The sequence below is a fragment of the Solanum dulcamara genome, chromosome 8 (genome assembly GCF_947179165.1).
Source record: "Solanum dulcamara chromosome 8, daSolDulc1.2, whole genome shotgun sequence".
Lineage (NCBI taxonomy): Eukaryota > Viridiplantae > Streptophyta > Magnoliopsida > Solanales > Solanaceae > Solanum > Solanum dulcamara.
The window spans coordinates 66,494,518-66,507,836 of NC_077244.1; the positions used below are offsets into that span (position 1 = coordinate 66,494,518).

At 34.6% G+C, this 13,319-nt stretch overlaps 2 protein-coding genes across 2 annotated transcripts; one reads left to right on the plus strand and one right to left on the minus strand.

The window, feature by feature from the left end:
* Nucleotides 1-328: 328 nt before the first annotated feature.
* LOC129899444 (ABC transporter G family member 32-like) lies at nucleotides 329-10,311 on the plus strand. Its single transcript, XM_055974413.1, has 25 exons — nucleotides 329-813; nucleotides 1,537-1,657; nucleotides 1,734-1,822; nucleotides 1,903-1,987; nucleotides 2,510-2,669; nucleotides 2,758-2,834; nucleotides 2,928-2,978; nucleotides 3,255-3,345; nucleotides 3,451-3,752; nucleotides 3,836-4,114; nucleotides 4,234-4,550; nucleotides 4,669-4,829; nucleotides 4,937-5,040; nucleotides 5,589-5,742; nucleotides 6,017-6,139; nucleotides 6,220-6,314; nucleotides 6,404-6,736; nucleotides 6,818-7,108; nucleotides 7,250-7,333; nucleotides 7,413-7,546; nucleotides 7,819-8,046; nucleotides 8,252-8,423; nucleotides 8,525-8,779; nucleotides 9,179-9,483; nucleotides 10,109-10,311. Exons 1-24 carry the CDS (start codon nucleotides 554-556, stop codon nucleotides 9,449-9,451), a joined length of 4,239 nt encoding a protein of 1,412 aa, XP_055830388.1. The 5' UTR covers nucleotides 329-553; the 3' UTR covers nucleotides 9,452-9,483; nucleotides 10,109-10,311.
* A 638-nt stretch (nucleotides 10,312-10,949) lies between these two features.
* On the minus strand, nucleotides 10,950-12,350 carry LOC129899448 (mitogen-activated protein kinase kinase kinase 20-like). Its single transcript, XM_055974421.1, has one exon. The coding sequence runs from the start codon at nucleotides 12,263-12,265 to the stop codon at nucleotides 11,273-11,275; it is 993 nt and encodes a 330-aa protein (XP_055830396.1). The 5' UTR covers nucleotides 12,266-12,350; the 3' UTR covers nucleotides 10,950-11,272.
* Nucleotides 12,351-13,319: the final 969 nt, after the last annotated feature.

Consider the following 13,319-nt stretch of genomic DNA (forward strand, 5'->3'; position numbering starts at 1 on the left):
AATAAATTTATTAAAAATATGTATAAATATTAAATTTAGAACTCAATTATTATCACTTAAAATCGTCATTATAAAATTCAAAACTCATAAAGTTGAAATCCGTTTGTAGTGTATTTTATTTTTGGTTATGAGTGGGGGAAAATGTTAAAGGTGCCTTGCCTTTTTCCCAACTGTTTTAACTACTTTTGAGTATTCCAACAAAAGTCTTTAGACTATTAAAAATTTGAAGAGTAGCATTTTGTAACCTAAGTCTTAACTTAGATTTTCCAACACTTTATCTGCCTCTCAAAATGTCACTTTCTCATGCATGATTTTTAGATAGAGATTTGCAAAGATTGGCTGGGAGTAGAGAGGAAAAAACTACTAATACTAATACTAACACATCAAATTAATGCAAAAGTTTTTAAGCCTACAAAAGTTGTTGGAATATTGACACATCTAACATTACCCACCTCACATATAATTTTCCCCTATAATTTCTTGTTGTGATCATATATCCTACATTTCTCCCCAAAAAAATAATTTTTTTGTAGCTGTGGCTTAGTCAACAACAATGTGGAGCTCCTCATCAAGAATAGCTGAAAATGGAGCTAGAAAAGATGAAGAGGATCTTGTGTTGGCTGCTTTGCAGAGATCTCCTACTTATGTCCGAGCACGGACATCGATCTTTCGAGGCATTGGTGGAGAGGTTTCTCTCGTTGATGTTGGAAAAATGAAAGCTGAAGAAAAGAAGCAAGTTTTGGATGTGTTGATTAATGCTATTAATGAAGATACAGAGATGTTCTTCAAAAGAGTTAAGGAAAGATTTGAGAAGTAAGTTTTTTTTTTTTTTAAATAATTCATTTTCCTCATAGCTTTAGTTGTATTTGTGCATTTTGCCTAGTAGGTTTTCTAACTTGCCCTACAATAATGTTTGTAGTTTGATGCAAGGGATGTTGAAGTTGTACCCTTCTATCCCTCAATTACCAAAAATAAAATAATAATATTGGTATAGAACCCTCACCAACATGGTGGACTCAAGTTCAGGTAGCCAACCTACCGAGCTACTAAGATTCCCATTATGGACATTTACGTATAGTTAGATTTAAGATGATCTGATAGTGTGAAATTTCTTTTACATTGTTAGTGTATAGAAGTTTAACTCGAAAGAAAAAGACCATTTATCAACCTGATTTCAGTCTTCATGTTGCTTATGTTGATGATTAATATATCCTGTAAGAAAGGCAAGAAACTTGCCTTTTTTAAAAAAAATGATTCTTGATGGTAACCAGGCCTCATTTAGGAGTTTGAGTTTCAGATAGTCATCTCTATGTATTTAGAAGATTGATTATCTATGATATCTTTTTTGGTAGAAACATGAAAATATTTCAGCTTGATCACATCGAGCTACAAACGACATATTAATGTCTAAATATGAGTTCCATTAGGACAACATGAAACTGAAAGAACTATATGAAGTGTTAAGAGTCTTATGATCCTTCAACATTATTCATTGTATTGGTTATATTAAACATATCGAACTAATCTAACTTTCAGGGTGGATTTGGAATTCCCAAAAGTTAAGGTTTGCTTTCAGCATCTTAAAGTGGAAGCAATGGTCCATGTAGGAAACAGAGCATTGCCTACAATTTCCAACTTCATATTCAACATGACTGAGGTAAACTTGCAGATCTCATGTGTTTGCTAAATTACGATTTCACTGTTCTTAGCCTGACAATGTTTCATGTGACAAGACTTTCTTGAGACAGTTGAGGATTTTCCCAAGTGAGAGAAAGAAATTATCTATCCTAAACAACATAAGTGGTTTTATACGGCCATCAAGGTACGATTTGAGCTCCAATAAAGTATGTATCACGTCCACGAGTTATATTTGGAATCTCCTGAAGTGATCTTGTGTTTCAGGTTGACACTGCTTTTGGGTCCTCCAAGCTCTGGAAAAACAACATTGCTTTTAGCACTTGCTGGCCGCCTTGATAAGAATTTGAAGGTACAAATCTTTACTTGTTCTATCACAATGCCTATCCGTATACACCAGAAGTGTGATGACTTTTTACATTACTAGTTTAACGATTACTAGCACTATAATAGAGATTTACCTGTAATTACTTTATAAGTGACCTGATTGTGTAAATCATTTTACACTGTTAGTGCATACTACTTAACGACATAAAAGCTTCAAATGAGCTAGTAATGAGTTGGTTTTAAGTGGTAGTATGACATCATCATTCTAGAACGATTGGTTTCCCGTACTGGAAGCTGGAAACAAGTGTACATGCGATTCGTCCTTGGATATCAATACTAGATATCCATGAGATAGTACCTCAAAATTTTGAAACCACTTCATAAACATATAGTACCTCAATTTTGAAACCACTTCATCGTAAACATATTTGTTAGGACAAGAATTGCTGAAAAGTTGTTTTTTTTTGTTCAAGATGACATTGTAGCTACCTTTTGTTTCGAAAAGATTGTTTTTGTCCCGCATTAATGAAGTTAACTTACTATGAAGATGTCAGGAAGAGTTACCTACAATGGACATGATCTGAAGGAGTTTGTTCCTCAAAGAACGGCTGCATACGTCAGCCAGAGGGATTCACACATTGCAGAAATGACAGTAAAGGAGACACTTGAGTTTTCTGGACGTTGCCAGGGTGTCGGTTTTAAGCAAGGTGTTTTCTAGACCTGCTACTATCAGCCATACATTTTACGGTACTTTTGCTAGTTAAATTTGACATGAAACCATCAAAATTTGGGCAGATTTGCTTATGGAACTTCTAAGAAGAGAGAAAAATGCTGGAATAATTCCTGATCAAGATCTTGATATTTTTATTAAGGTATGATATCTAAGTGAAAGTTTGCTTTTCCAGGTTATATATGTAGAGAAACCGCTTTATTGATTTCATGTTGATGTAATTGTTTTCTATTAGGCAGTAGCATTGGGAGAACAGACAAGTATAGTTGTAGATTACATTCTAAAGGTATGTCAGCAGTGTGGCTTTGTTAAATTCATTGTTTTTCTACATTCATTGTTAGTTTTACACGTGCATGACATTTCACTGGACATGCTCTATGTGAAAGATACATAAAGATAATTGATTAACAGGAAAAGTTATGGTTCAGTATCTTCTGGTTCTATGCTTCAATAACATCTTATGCTAGATAAAAGATAGGAGTAATAGGCTTTATAAACTTCGTTTTACTCTGCGGACTATTGTTGGACATTTCTTTTATATCCTTCTGAAATATCTGCAAAGATTTTAGGATTGGATATTTGTGCGAATACATTAGTAGGAGATGAAATGCTCAAAGGGATTTCAGGGGGACAGAAGAAGCGCCTCACTACTGGTACTTGCCTTCAATTCTGCTAGCTGACATCTGCTTGTTTAAAATTATCGAAAAAATTTAAAAAGGCATTGCTTGGATTATTGAAGTTGTGAGACATGTATGCAGGTGAGTTGCTAATGGGTGCATCAAGGGTACTCTTAATGGATGAAATCTCAACCGGGCTAGATAGTTCAACTACCTATCAAATCATCAAGTACTTAAAGCACACGACTCGCGCATTTGATGGGACTACCCTAGTTTCTTTGTTGCAGCCTGACCCTGAAACTTACTCTCTCTTTGATGATATAATTCTTTTAAGTGAGGGCCAAATCATTTATCAAGGTCCCCGAGAAACTGCTCTTGAATTCTTTGAATTTATGGGTTTCAAGTGCCCCTCCAGGAAAAATGTTGCTGATTTTCTTCAAGAGGTAATTTTACGAGTTCAAGCATTAGACTGACTCCATATTCATAATGTTCTTATTTAGTTTGTCATCTTGTTATCTTTGCACAGTTAACATCTGAACAAGATCAAGGGCAGTATTGGTTTCTCAATAGCCAGTACAGCTATGTTTCAGCAAAAAAGTTTGCTGAGGGGTTTCAATCCTTTCATGTTGGTAATGCATTGGCACAAGAACTGGCTATTCCATTCGACAAACGTGACAATCATCCAGCAGCTCTGTTCTCTAGTACTTATGGTGTGAAAAAGTCTGAGCTTCTCAAGATCAGTTTTGACTGGCAGTTGCTATTATTAAAGCGAAACTCAGTTGTGCTCGTTTTCAAAGTTACACAGGTCATATTTCTTAACAGTTTCTTTGCAACAGAAAATCTCAATACACGTGGCTTCGTTAGATCCATTTTATCGTTATACTGTTAGTTGTTGAGGTAGACATGTTGTTTTCCATTTTGCAGCTCTTTCTGATTATCTTGATAATGATGAGTGTGTTCTTCCGTTCGACAATGCATCATGATACACTTGAAGATGGAGCTGTTTACCTTGGTGCTCTCTACTTTGCAATTCTAATGGTTCTTTTCAATGGTTTCTTGGAGGTGCCTATGCTGATAGCCAAGCTTCCCATTCTTTACAAGCAGAGAGATTTGCATTTCTACCCTTGTTGGATATATACTCTTCCATCTTGGCTTTTGAGTATTCCAACATCACTTTTAGAGTCCATTATTTGGGTTGCAGCTACATACTACGTGGTTGGCTTTGATCCTCAAATAACCAGGTATCATTTTTTTTTGTTGACGATTGGTTCTATTCGTTTCTTCTAGTTTTAGAATCGGTATTAGCTTTTCACCATATTTGATAGAGGTAAGACAACTCATTTTGTTTAATTACTTCAGGTGTTTCCGTCAGTTTTTGTTGTATCTCTCATTGCATCAGATGTCAATAGGACTTTTCCGTGTGATGGCATCACTAGGCAGAAATATGATAGTTGCTAATACCTTTGGATCTTTTGCAATGTTGGTAGTCATGGCTCTCGGAGGATTTGTTATTTCAAGAGGTCATTTACACTCTCAATCTGGCTTATCGATGATTTAGTTACTTCAGCCTGAAAGAAAATGGCTTTTATTCAATTAGTTTGTAGTTGAACTTTTCATATTGTTACAGATAGCATTCCAAGTTGGTGGATTTGGGGTTACTGGTTTTCCCCTTTGATGTATGCCCAGAATTCAGCTTCAGTAAATGAGTTCCGTGGCCATTCTTGGGATAAGGTAATTTGGCATTCTGGTATCTATTTGTGTCTGTTTCATATCAAATTACAGTCCAAGACTTGCTCATAATCTACACATTAATACATCCAAACATAACGGATCACCAACTTAGCAACTAAGAACTCAGGTGGAGTGTATCATATGTACAAACAGCTATACGTTTATCCGCAATCTTACTTTTTTTTTAAATTTTCTGTTTGCCAGTCAAAAAGTCAATATTCCTGCTTCTAAACGAAGACTAGAAGGTTGTTTAAGCAAGTTGATTTTAATGGATGAAATTCAATGTCTATTCATGTTTATGATATATTAGCATGTATTCTACCTTTTTTCTATGAATTTCTATCTTCCGAAGAAAAACAAACAGTTCTCTTCACATGGTGTCAAAGGCCTTCTATCTTGTATAATTCTTTAACACTAAGAAGTGAATACTATAAAAGTGTCGATGCTTCAGGCAAAAAAAAATTTGGACTACTATTTACTAATGTTGTTCATTTGTTAATCAGTACTACTGTTGGATATAGATTTACCTTTTCATTTTAAACTGACAGAGATATGGGGACAACACATCTCTGGGTCAGATGTTATTGAAGGTTCGCAGCTTGTTTCCAGAGAACTATTGGTATTGGATTGGTGTTGGTGCATTGATTGGGTATATAGTATTGTTCAACGTCCTCTTCACGATATTTCTGACTTACCTCAACCGTAAGTTTCTTCTTCTAAAATTCTATGTGCAACCATCTTATATAGCCAACATTCTGGTTCTACAAGTCTTTATTGTGACACGTGTAGAGAGGAAGTCTAGATGTCGCAAAGAATTGAGCAAAAGAAAGATGTTTGGATGCTCTAGTATTACTAGTTAACAAGACTTGCTCTTAATGCCTATTGTTCTAGTTTCTATCCATACCTATTGTTCTGATACAAGGAAACAAGATGCAAGTTCTTTGGGAATTTATCATGTTTTAACAACTTTCTGCAGCATTAGGGAACCAGCAAGCAGTTGTTTCAAAGAGAAACAACCAGAACAAGGACAAGGAACAAGAGAATGAACTCAACATTATTCCATTTGGAGAGTTTTTGAACCATTCACACTCATTCACTGGTTTGTTAAAGCATTTTCACTTTTGAGGTTTGCTTTTAGTTTCAATGAGAAGATATTCATGACTCCCGGTCTCTTGGCAGGAAGAGAGATCAAGAAACGAAGAGGCATGGTTCTTCCGTTCCAGCCTCTTTCCATGTGTTTTAAAGAGATTAGTTACTACGTTGACGTTCCCATGGTAAACCAACAGCAATTCAATTCTACTAAGCAATGAATGTAATTGTTCCACAGCAAATTCCTTATCATCGTCCGAAATTATTTCTTCAGGAACTTAAGCAACAGGGGTTAGTAGGAGATAAACTGCAGTTACTAGTCAATGTTACTGGTGTATTTAGGCCGAGCGTGCTTACTGCATTAGTTGGTGTCAGTGGTGCTGGTAAAACTACTCTAATGGATGTTTTAGCTGGTAGGAAAACTGGTGGACATATAGCAGGCAATATCTATATTTCTGGACACCCCAAGAAGCAAGAAACATTTGCAAGGGTATCTGGATATTGTGAACAGAATGATGTTCATTCCCCCTGCTTAACTGTCCATGAGTCACTACTGTTTTCCGCTTGGCTCCGGTTATCTTCTCAGGTTGACGTGAAAACACAAAAGGTAACCTCTATAGTTCTTTCAATTTATGACAATGCCATAATTTGTACATACAGAACCTGAGGAAGGACTATATTTTTGCAGGCTTTTGTTGAAGAGGTTATGGAGCTAGTGGAACTAAATTCCTTACGTCGAGCTTTGGTTGGCCTACCTGGAGTAGATGGATTGTCAACAGAGCAAAGGAAAAGGTTGACTATTGCGGTTGAGCTAGTAGCTAATCCTTCAATAGTTTTTATGGATGAACCTACTTCAGGATTAGATGCCCGGTCTGCAGCCATTGTGATGAGAACAGTGAGAAACATAGTCGACACTGGAAGAACAATCGTCTGCACCATCCATCAGCCTAGTATAGATATCTTTGAATCATTTGACGAGGTTTTTATCTTAAATCTTGCTAAATACATATCAAATCTTGAAGAAAACACTGCACTTACAGTTTTAGCAGTTACATAGCTATCACCTTAGTTTTCATTACAACTTACAAGTAAGACATGCTTTTACTTGGTATGTATGCAGCTTTTGCTCATGAAAAGAGGTGGAGAGCTCATTTATGCTGGTTCACTAGGGAACAGATCATGCAAGCTTATTCAGTATTTTGAGGTAATCCTTTAACTGATCAATTCAGAGCTTTCTATGCCTTAAAACTGCATAATAAATAATCCAGCTGTATTTTTCCTAGGCAATTCAAGGAGTTCACAGAATTAGGTCTGGACAGAACCCTGCTGCTTGGGTTCTTGAAGTCACTTCTTCAGCAGAAGAAAATCGCCTCGGTGTAGATTTTGCTGACATTTATCGAAAATCAACTTTATTCCAGTATTTTTCTCTCTCTCTGTCTGTGACTTTGAATTTTCAAGTTACGTCTCAATTATATTGTACTAACACCTCAAACATGTAGAAATATATAAAAAGAAGTATAAGCAATTCCCTTCATTAATCAATTGCACACAAAAAAGACATTTCAATCATGATAGAGTATTCAAAGTTCCAGCGTCTAAACAATTAATTTTATACTAATACTGTGTTTGTGTGATGAAGATATTATATGATTTGTGCTTTCTATAATTAACAATGTTCTGTAATTTCAGGCAAAATGAGGAAATTGTTGAAAGTTTAAGCAAACCAGAAGAAGGTTCAGCTCAGCTATATTTCCCAAGCAAGTACTCTCAATCCTTTTTCGGACAGTTTCTTGCATGTCTTTGGAAGCAAAACCTGTCCTACTGGCGAAATCCACACTATACTGCTGTGCGCTTCTTCTACACGGTCATAATCTCGTTGATGTTTGGAAGTATATGCTGGAAGTTTGGCTCTAAGAGGTTTCTTTCTTGAAACTTTGCCTTCACCATCCAAAACAATATAAATTCATTCACTCATTTTGATCTTATGACACATTTGGAACAAGACTGAAGTTATTCAAATGTTTACTCATAATCAGAAAACTAAATGCTGTCATACTGAAATTTTCTCCTTAATACAAGTTAGTAACCGTTTTCACTTAATCTGCCAACCTTTTCACCACAGGAGCACTCAGCAGGACATATTAAATGCTATGGGATCCATGTATGCAGCGGTTCTTTTCATTGGAATCACAAACGCTTCGTCTGTCCAACCTGTGGTATTTGTTGAGAGGTTCGTCTCATATCGTGAAAGAGCAGCAGGGATGTACTCAGCTCTACCCTTTGCATTTGCACAGGCATGACATCTTTATACTCTTCGTGTGCTTCTCAATATTACACGATGTAAGACTTGGTCCGCGAATGATATCTTTAATATTGGATCTCACTGTCTTTGCAGGTCACAATTGAATTTCCATATGTTTTCATACAGACACTAATATATAGTACCATATTCTACTTGATGGCATCTTTCGAGTGGAACGTGTGGAAGTTCGTTTGGTACATATACTTCATGTACTTCACACTTCTATACTTCACTCTCTTCGGTATGATGACAACTTCAGTCTCTCCAAACCATGACATTGCTGCAATTCTTGCTGCACCATTCTATATGATGTGGAATTTGTTCAGTGGTTTCATGATTTCTCGAATGGTAATGCTCTAACATGCTCTCTTATATCTGCCATCATGACACAAATGTTTGTTAGTAGTCTTATTTCTTGTGTTTGTGGATGTTCTACCAAAGTATCAATGAACAAAATTGAATTAGAATAAAACAGATTCATTCAGTAATTGAAATTTAATAAAAGAGATAATCAAAAGTCTAATAAATCTCATGCCTATATTGTAAATATAGTACTCCCTTTGTTTCAATTTGTTTGTCTTACATTTCTTCTTAATCTGTTTAAAAAGGAATGCCTCTTTCCTTTTTTGGTATCTCTTTAATTCCGAATTTTCACGTGTCATGTTTAAGACCACAAGATTAAAAGTCATTTTGGTACATTCTACATATCTTTAACTTAAGACCACAACTGTTTTGTTCTGATTTCAGAGAATCCCTATTTATTGGAGATGGTACTATTGGGCTAATCCAGTAGCTTGGAGCTTATATGGGCTTTTAACATCACAATATGGAGAAGTAAATGAACACCTTAGGCTTGCTGATGGTGTTCATACAGTACCAATAAAAAGGTTCATTAAACAACAGTTTGGTTATAAGCAGGAATTCTTAGGCATTGCTGGTGTTGCAGTAGTTGGTTTCTGTATAATCTTTGCAGTAACCTTTGCTTTTGCAATCAAATTCTTCAACTTCCAGAAAAGATGAGGATTATAAGAGGCATGGCTGTTAACACTAAGGTAATATTCATTGCAAATTCTTGTTTCATCAATAGAGTTTGTGCTCCCAAGAACAGTGTCCACCTAATAATTTAAACTAAAAAATAGCCGGCGAAGGTATACGTATAATCTATGTATATCAGCTAAAAAGTATATAGTTGAATCAGACCGGCTATTTGTGTAAAAATCCCCTGTCGTTTTACCTTCATCAGGTGATGTTTCATTCTCCTGCATATACTCCCTTCGTCCCAGTTTAATTGGGCACAAAGTTTAAGAAAGAAGAAAGACTTTTGATACTTGTGATATAAACAAGGAATCTTCACACAAATGTCAGATAAATTTACTGCTTACCTTTTCTAGTCGATATACGTTAATTATGCATGATCATAAACATATTATATGTGTATTATACATATATTATACATCCGATGGCTATTTTAGTTTAATCAGTTGAGTGGTAGATTAATTGACATTTGTAATTAGTCGTAAATCATCTCATTAGCCATAAAATACTTTAAAATATGTACTATATTAAATGGTATGCGCATTTTAATTAAATTCTGAATTTGCTATTAGCTGAAGAACACCAATATTGCAATTATTAATTTAACAAAAGAGCTAACATACAATTTTATTTCTTTTGCAGGGTTCTATTTTAGTTTTGACTCATTGAACAGGTTATACAGAGAATAAGGATGCTACTATATATCTCCTATAATACATATATTACTCATGAATTTCTGTGACATTCATTTTATATATATATGGATCAAATTCTGTATCACATATATGAATTTGTATATAATAAAAATTACAGTTTTTTTTGTCAAAAAAGAAGAAAAGTTTCCATATTGTTTTTTCACCTCTTCTGCTTCTCACTTGACAACACACATTTTTTATTAGAGAGATTATCACTGCACCAAAATGATCTTTATAGGCAATTAATTAACGACAATAAATTTGCCATTAAATATGTTTTTTAGTGGTAATTAACCCTCTTTGTAAATGTCCCTAAAGCATATAGAGGCATTTGATTTAATGAGAATTAACTAATGTCGGTAAAGACTTTTAGCACTTTTGGTTAATGTGCATAATTATTGCAACTAAAACTTTTTTTGTTGTAGTGTGTATTGAAAATGAATTTGTTACCAATGTTGAAGAAACATTTAATTACGCTTTAGGACTCATTCACTGTGAGTCTGTAAACAATTGTTAACATCTTATTAAACTCAAAATATGAAAAATAGTAGCATTAACTGAGGTGGTATATGTTCCTAATATCTGAACCAGTTTAGTGTTTATGAGATTAATCAGACACATATGCTCTCAAGTCCAAAGATTAATGAAACCAAAGATTTTTGAGACCTAACGGATGAATCATAATAACAAAACTGAATTAGAGAACCATTTATATTGCACTGCTAGCTTACATTAATTGCCTGGACCATAGATATTGAAAAACACATTATGATAAAAATCCAAGGATGAACATAAGACATGTTTTGGATTATTTCATGTAACATCCTGATTTGTACAAGACAACACCAAAAGGACAACTATGAGAAGCAGAAACAACATTGATTAATCCTGTAACAGAGTTTGAATTTTGAAATTGGACTAGTATTGAACATTAAACAACGAAATAGAATAGAATTCCCCAATCTTTTTATTGAGGCATGTATTATATATAAAAAATGATGCCACTCATCAATGATGGCCAAAAATTACATACAGCAAGTTGTCTTCGTGTAAATGAACTATAAGCATAAACTATAATACAGTGTCAATTGTTCTATATTCAGACTCTGCATCAATGTTGTATAACCAAATCACGAATGTGTGGCTGTGTCCTGAATGCTCTCTTTTGGTGTGTCCTGCGTAAACTGGACATGTAACCACGTTGCCACTTCCTCTTCTTTGCAGGCTGAACATTTTCGGCTGATTTCAGAAAAGAGTGATTCAAGAGCATGTCTGCAGTCCACCGCGTGTTTGGATTCTTCACCAGACAATTTCTCAAGAAATCTTTTGCATCTGTAGACAGTTTGTCATTCTCCAAATTTGGTTCCTCATACTTAATCCGGTGCAACACATCATCAAACTTTGGATCTGAATTGGATGATTCCCATAGGGGTGTCCCAGTGATCAGCTCGTAAACCATACATCCAAGAGCCCAAATATCAGCTTTTGGACCGTACTCCTGGTTAAGTAGGGATTCAGGTGCCATGTACCTTTTAGTTCCTCTGAGCCCCTGCTTCTGCGTACAGCTCTGTTCCAAAGTTAGGGAAAGCCCAAAATCGGCGATCTTTGCCACCTCCTCCGTATCATCATCATCATCATCAGACGTAAGAAGAATGTTGTGAGGCTTTATGTCGCAATGAATGATCCCTTTTCCGTGAATGAAACTGAGGCCTAAAAGTACATTCTTGGTGTGTTTTCGAACTTGAAATTCAGGCAAGCCTAGTTCATCATGATTATTCAAAAGACGATCAGCTAGACTTCCAGCGGAGGCATATTCAAGAAGCAAGTTGTAAAGAAGTATGTCATCTTCTTGGGTGACTTTAACTCCGTAACATGGAATAACTTGAGGACAATCTTCACACATTCTTAGGAATTCGGTTTCTTCTTGAAGAGAGTGAGAGCGACTGAAGATGCAAGATTTCACAGCAATTAAAGATGGAATGAGAGGATCAGCATCAGAATGAGGCTCAGTAGAAGCCAATGAAACAAAAGCAAATCCTCCCTTCCCTAATGTTCTACCCCTCTTCCATATGATTTTGCCCCCTTCTTCTTGGTTTTCTGCCATTACAAAATACTTTCAGATTGTTTTTTTTTTCTTTCTTTTGAATGATTTCAGAGCGTGTTTTTGTGAGTGTAATATATATAGGAAATTTGTTTCCTAATTTTTTTGGTTTCCCTTTCATAGTGCAAGTAGGACAAATTTTATTAAAGGTTTCCTTATTTACTTTTAATACTCCTATATGCAAATTTAAAGCTCTATAAAATTTTAAAAATAGTTACCATAAATTAACCAGCACTGCACTTATATAAATTGTGATAACTTGAATTCCAAGTCATTTACTTGAATAACGAATATAAGGTGATTTTTTCCTAATTTTTCTATTATCCCTCTCATGATAGACGAACGAGAAATTGTGCATGGATAAGTCAGTTTCTATTTAATATCTTCAAATAAATAAAGAAAACAAAACTCCGTTATTTTCAAAAGAAATATGTCTTTAAACTACAAGGCATTAAACGCATGATAAGATGGAATATTTCAAAATTATAAATTTTATTCCAAGTTTAATTTAGATTTTTCATTTTATTCCATTTTATTTGGGATTATTTTATCCCATCTCCCAAGTGGGATAAATTAGTTCAAAAGTTATAATCTCACGACTATATTTCCGGGATAATATAGTTCACAAAAGCAAATGAACCCTGATTGATTATGAAATCTATATTACTTTAAGGGATAGTATTTAGATATGATGTTGTATTCTCAAAGTTTTAATTAGGTTTCTTATTTTTACCCGATTTCCTTATTATTCATGTTATTGTCATATTTTCTGTTGCCTGAACTAATTTTTAGAAATATTCTTAAATTAATATTAATATGCTTTAAAATTAAAGTAATAAATCTTGACCGCCAGATTTTTTTTTTTTAAAAAAATGATATCAATTTAGCTATATCTTTTTTCAATATAATTGAATATTTTAACTCTAATACATTTTTCATTGTAAAATTGTCACTTTCTTGGGTAAGCTTACATAGTTGATTGGTCCCAATTTACTCCTACCAAATTCTGAACAATTTCTTTTTGGGGGGGCTGTTTTTCATTATACATATAAACTTT

What these genes read in the sequence shown, in the direction of transcription:
- LOC129899444 (XM_055974413.1), top strand. Translation starts at nt 554, where the DNA reads ATGTGGAGCTCCTCATCAAGAATAGCTGAAAATGGAGCTAGAAAAGAT. An exon ending in TTGTAGATTACATTCTAAAG is followed by an intron (nt 2,979 to 3,254) that starts GTATGTCAGCAG and finishes ATATCTGCAAAG; the next exon opens with ATTTTAGGATTGGATATTTG. An exon ending in TGGAAGTTTGGCTCTAAGAG is followed by an intron (nt 8,047 to 8,251) that starts GTTTCTTTCTTG and finishes TTTTCACCACAG; the next exon opens with GAGCACTCAGCAGGACATAT.
- LOC129899448 (XM_055974421.1), bottom strand. Translation starts at nt 12,265, where the DNA reads ATGGCAGAAAACCAAGAAGAAGGGGGCAAAATCATATGGAAGAGGGGT.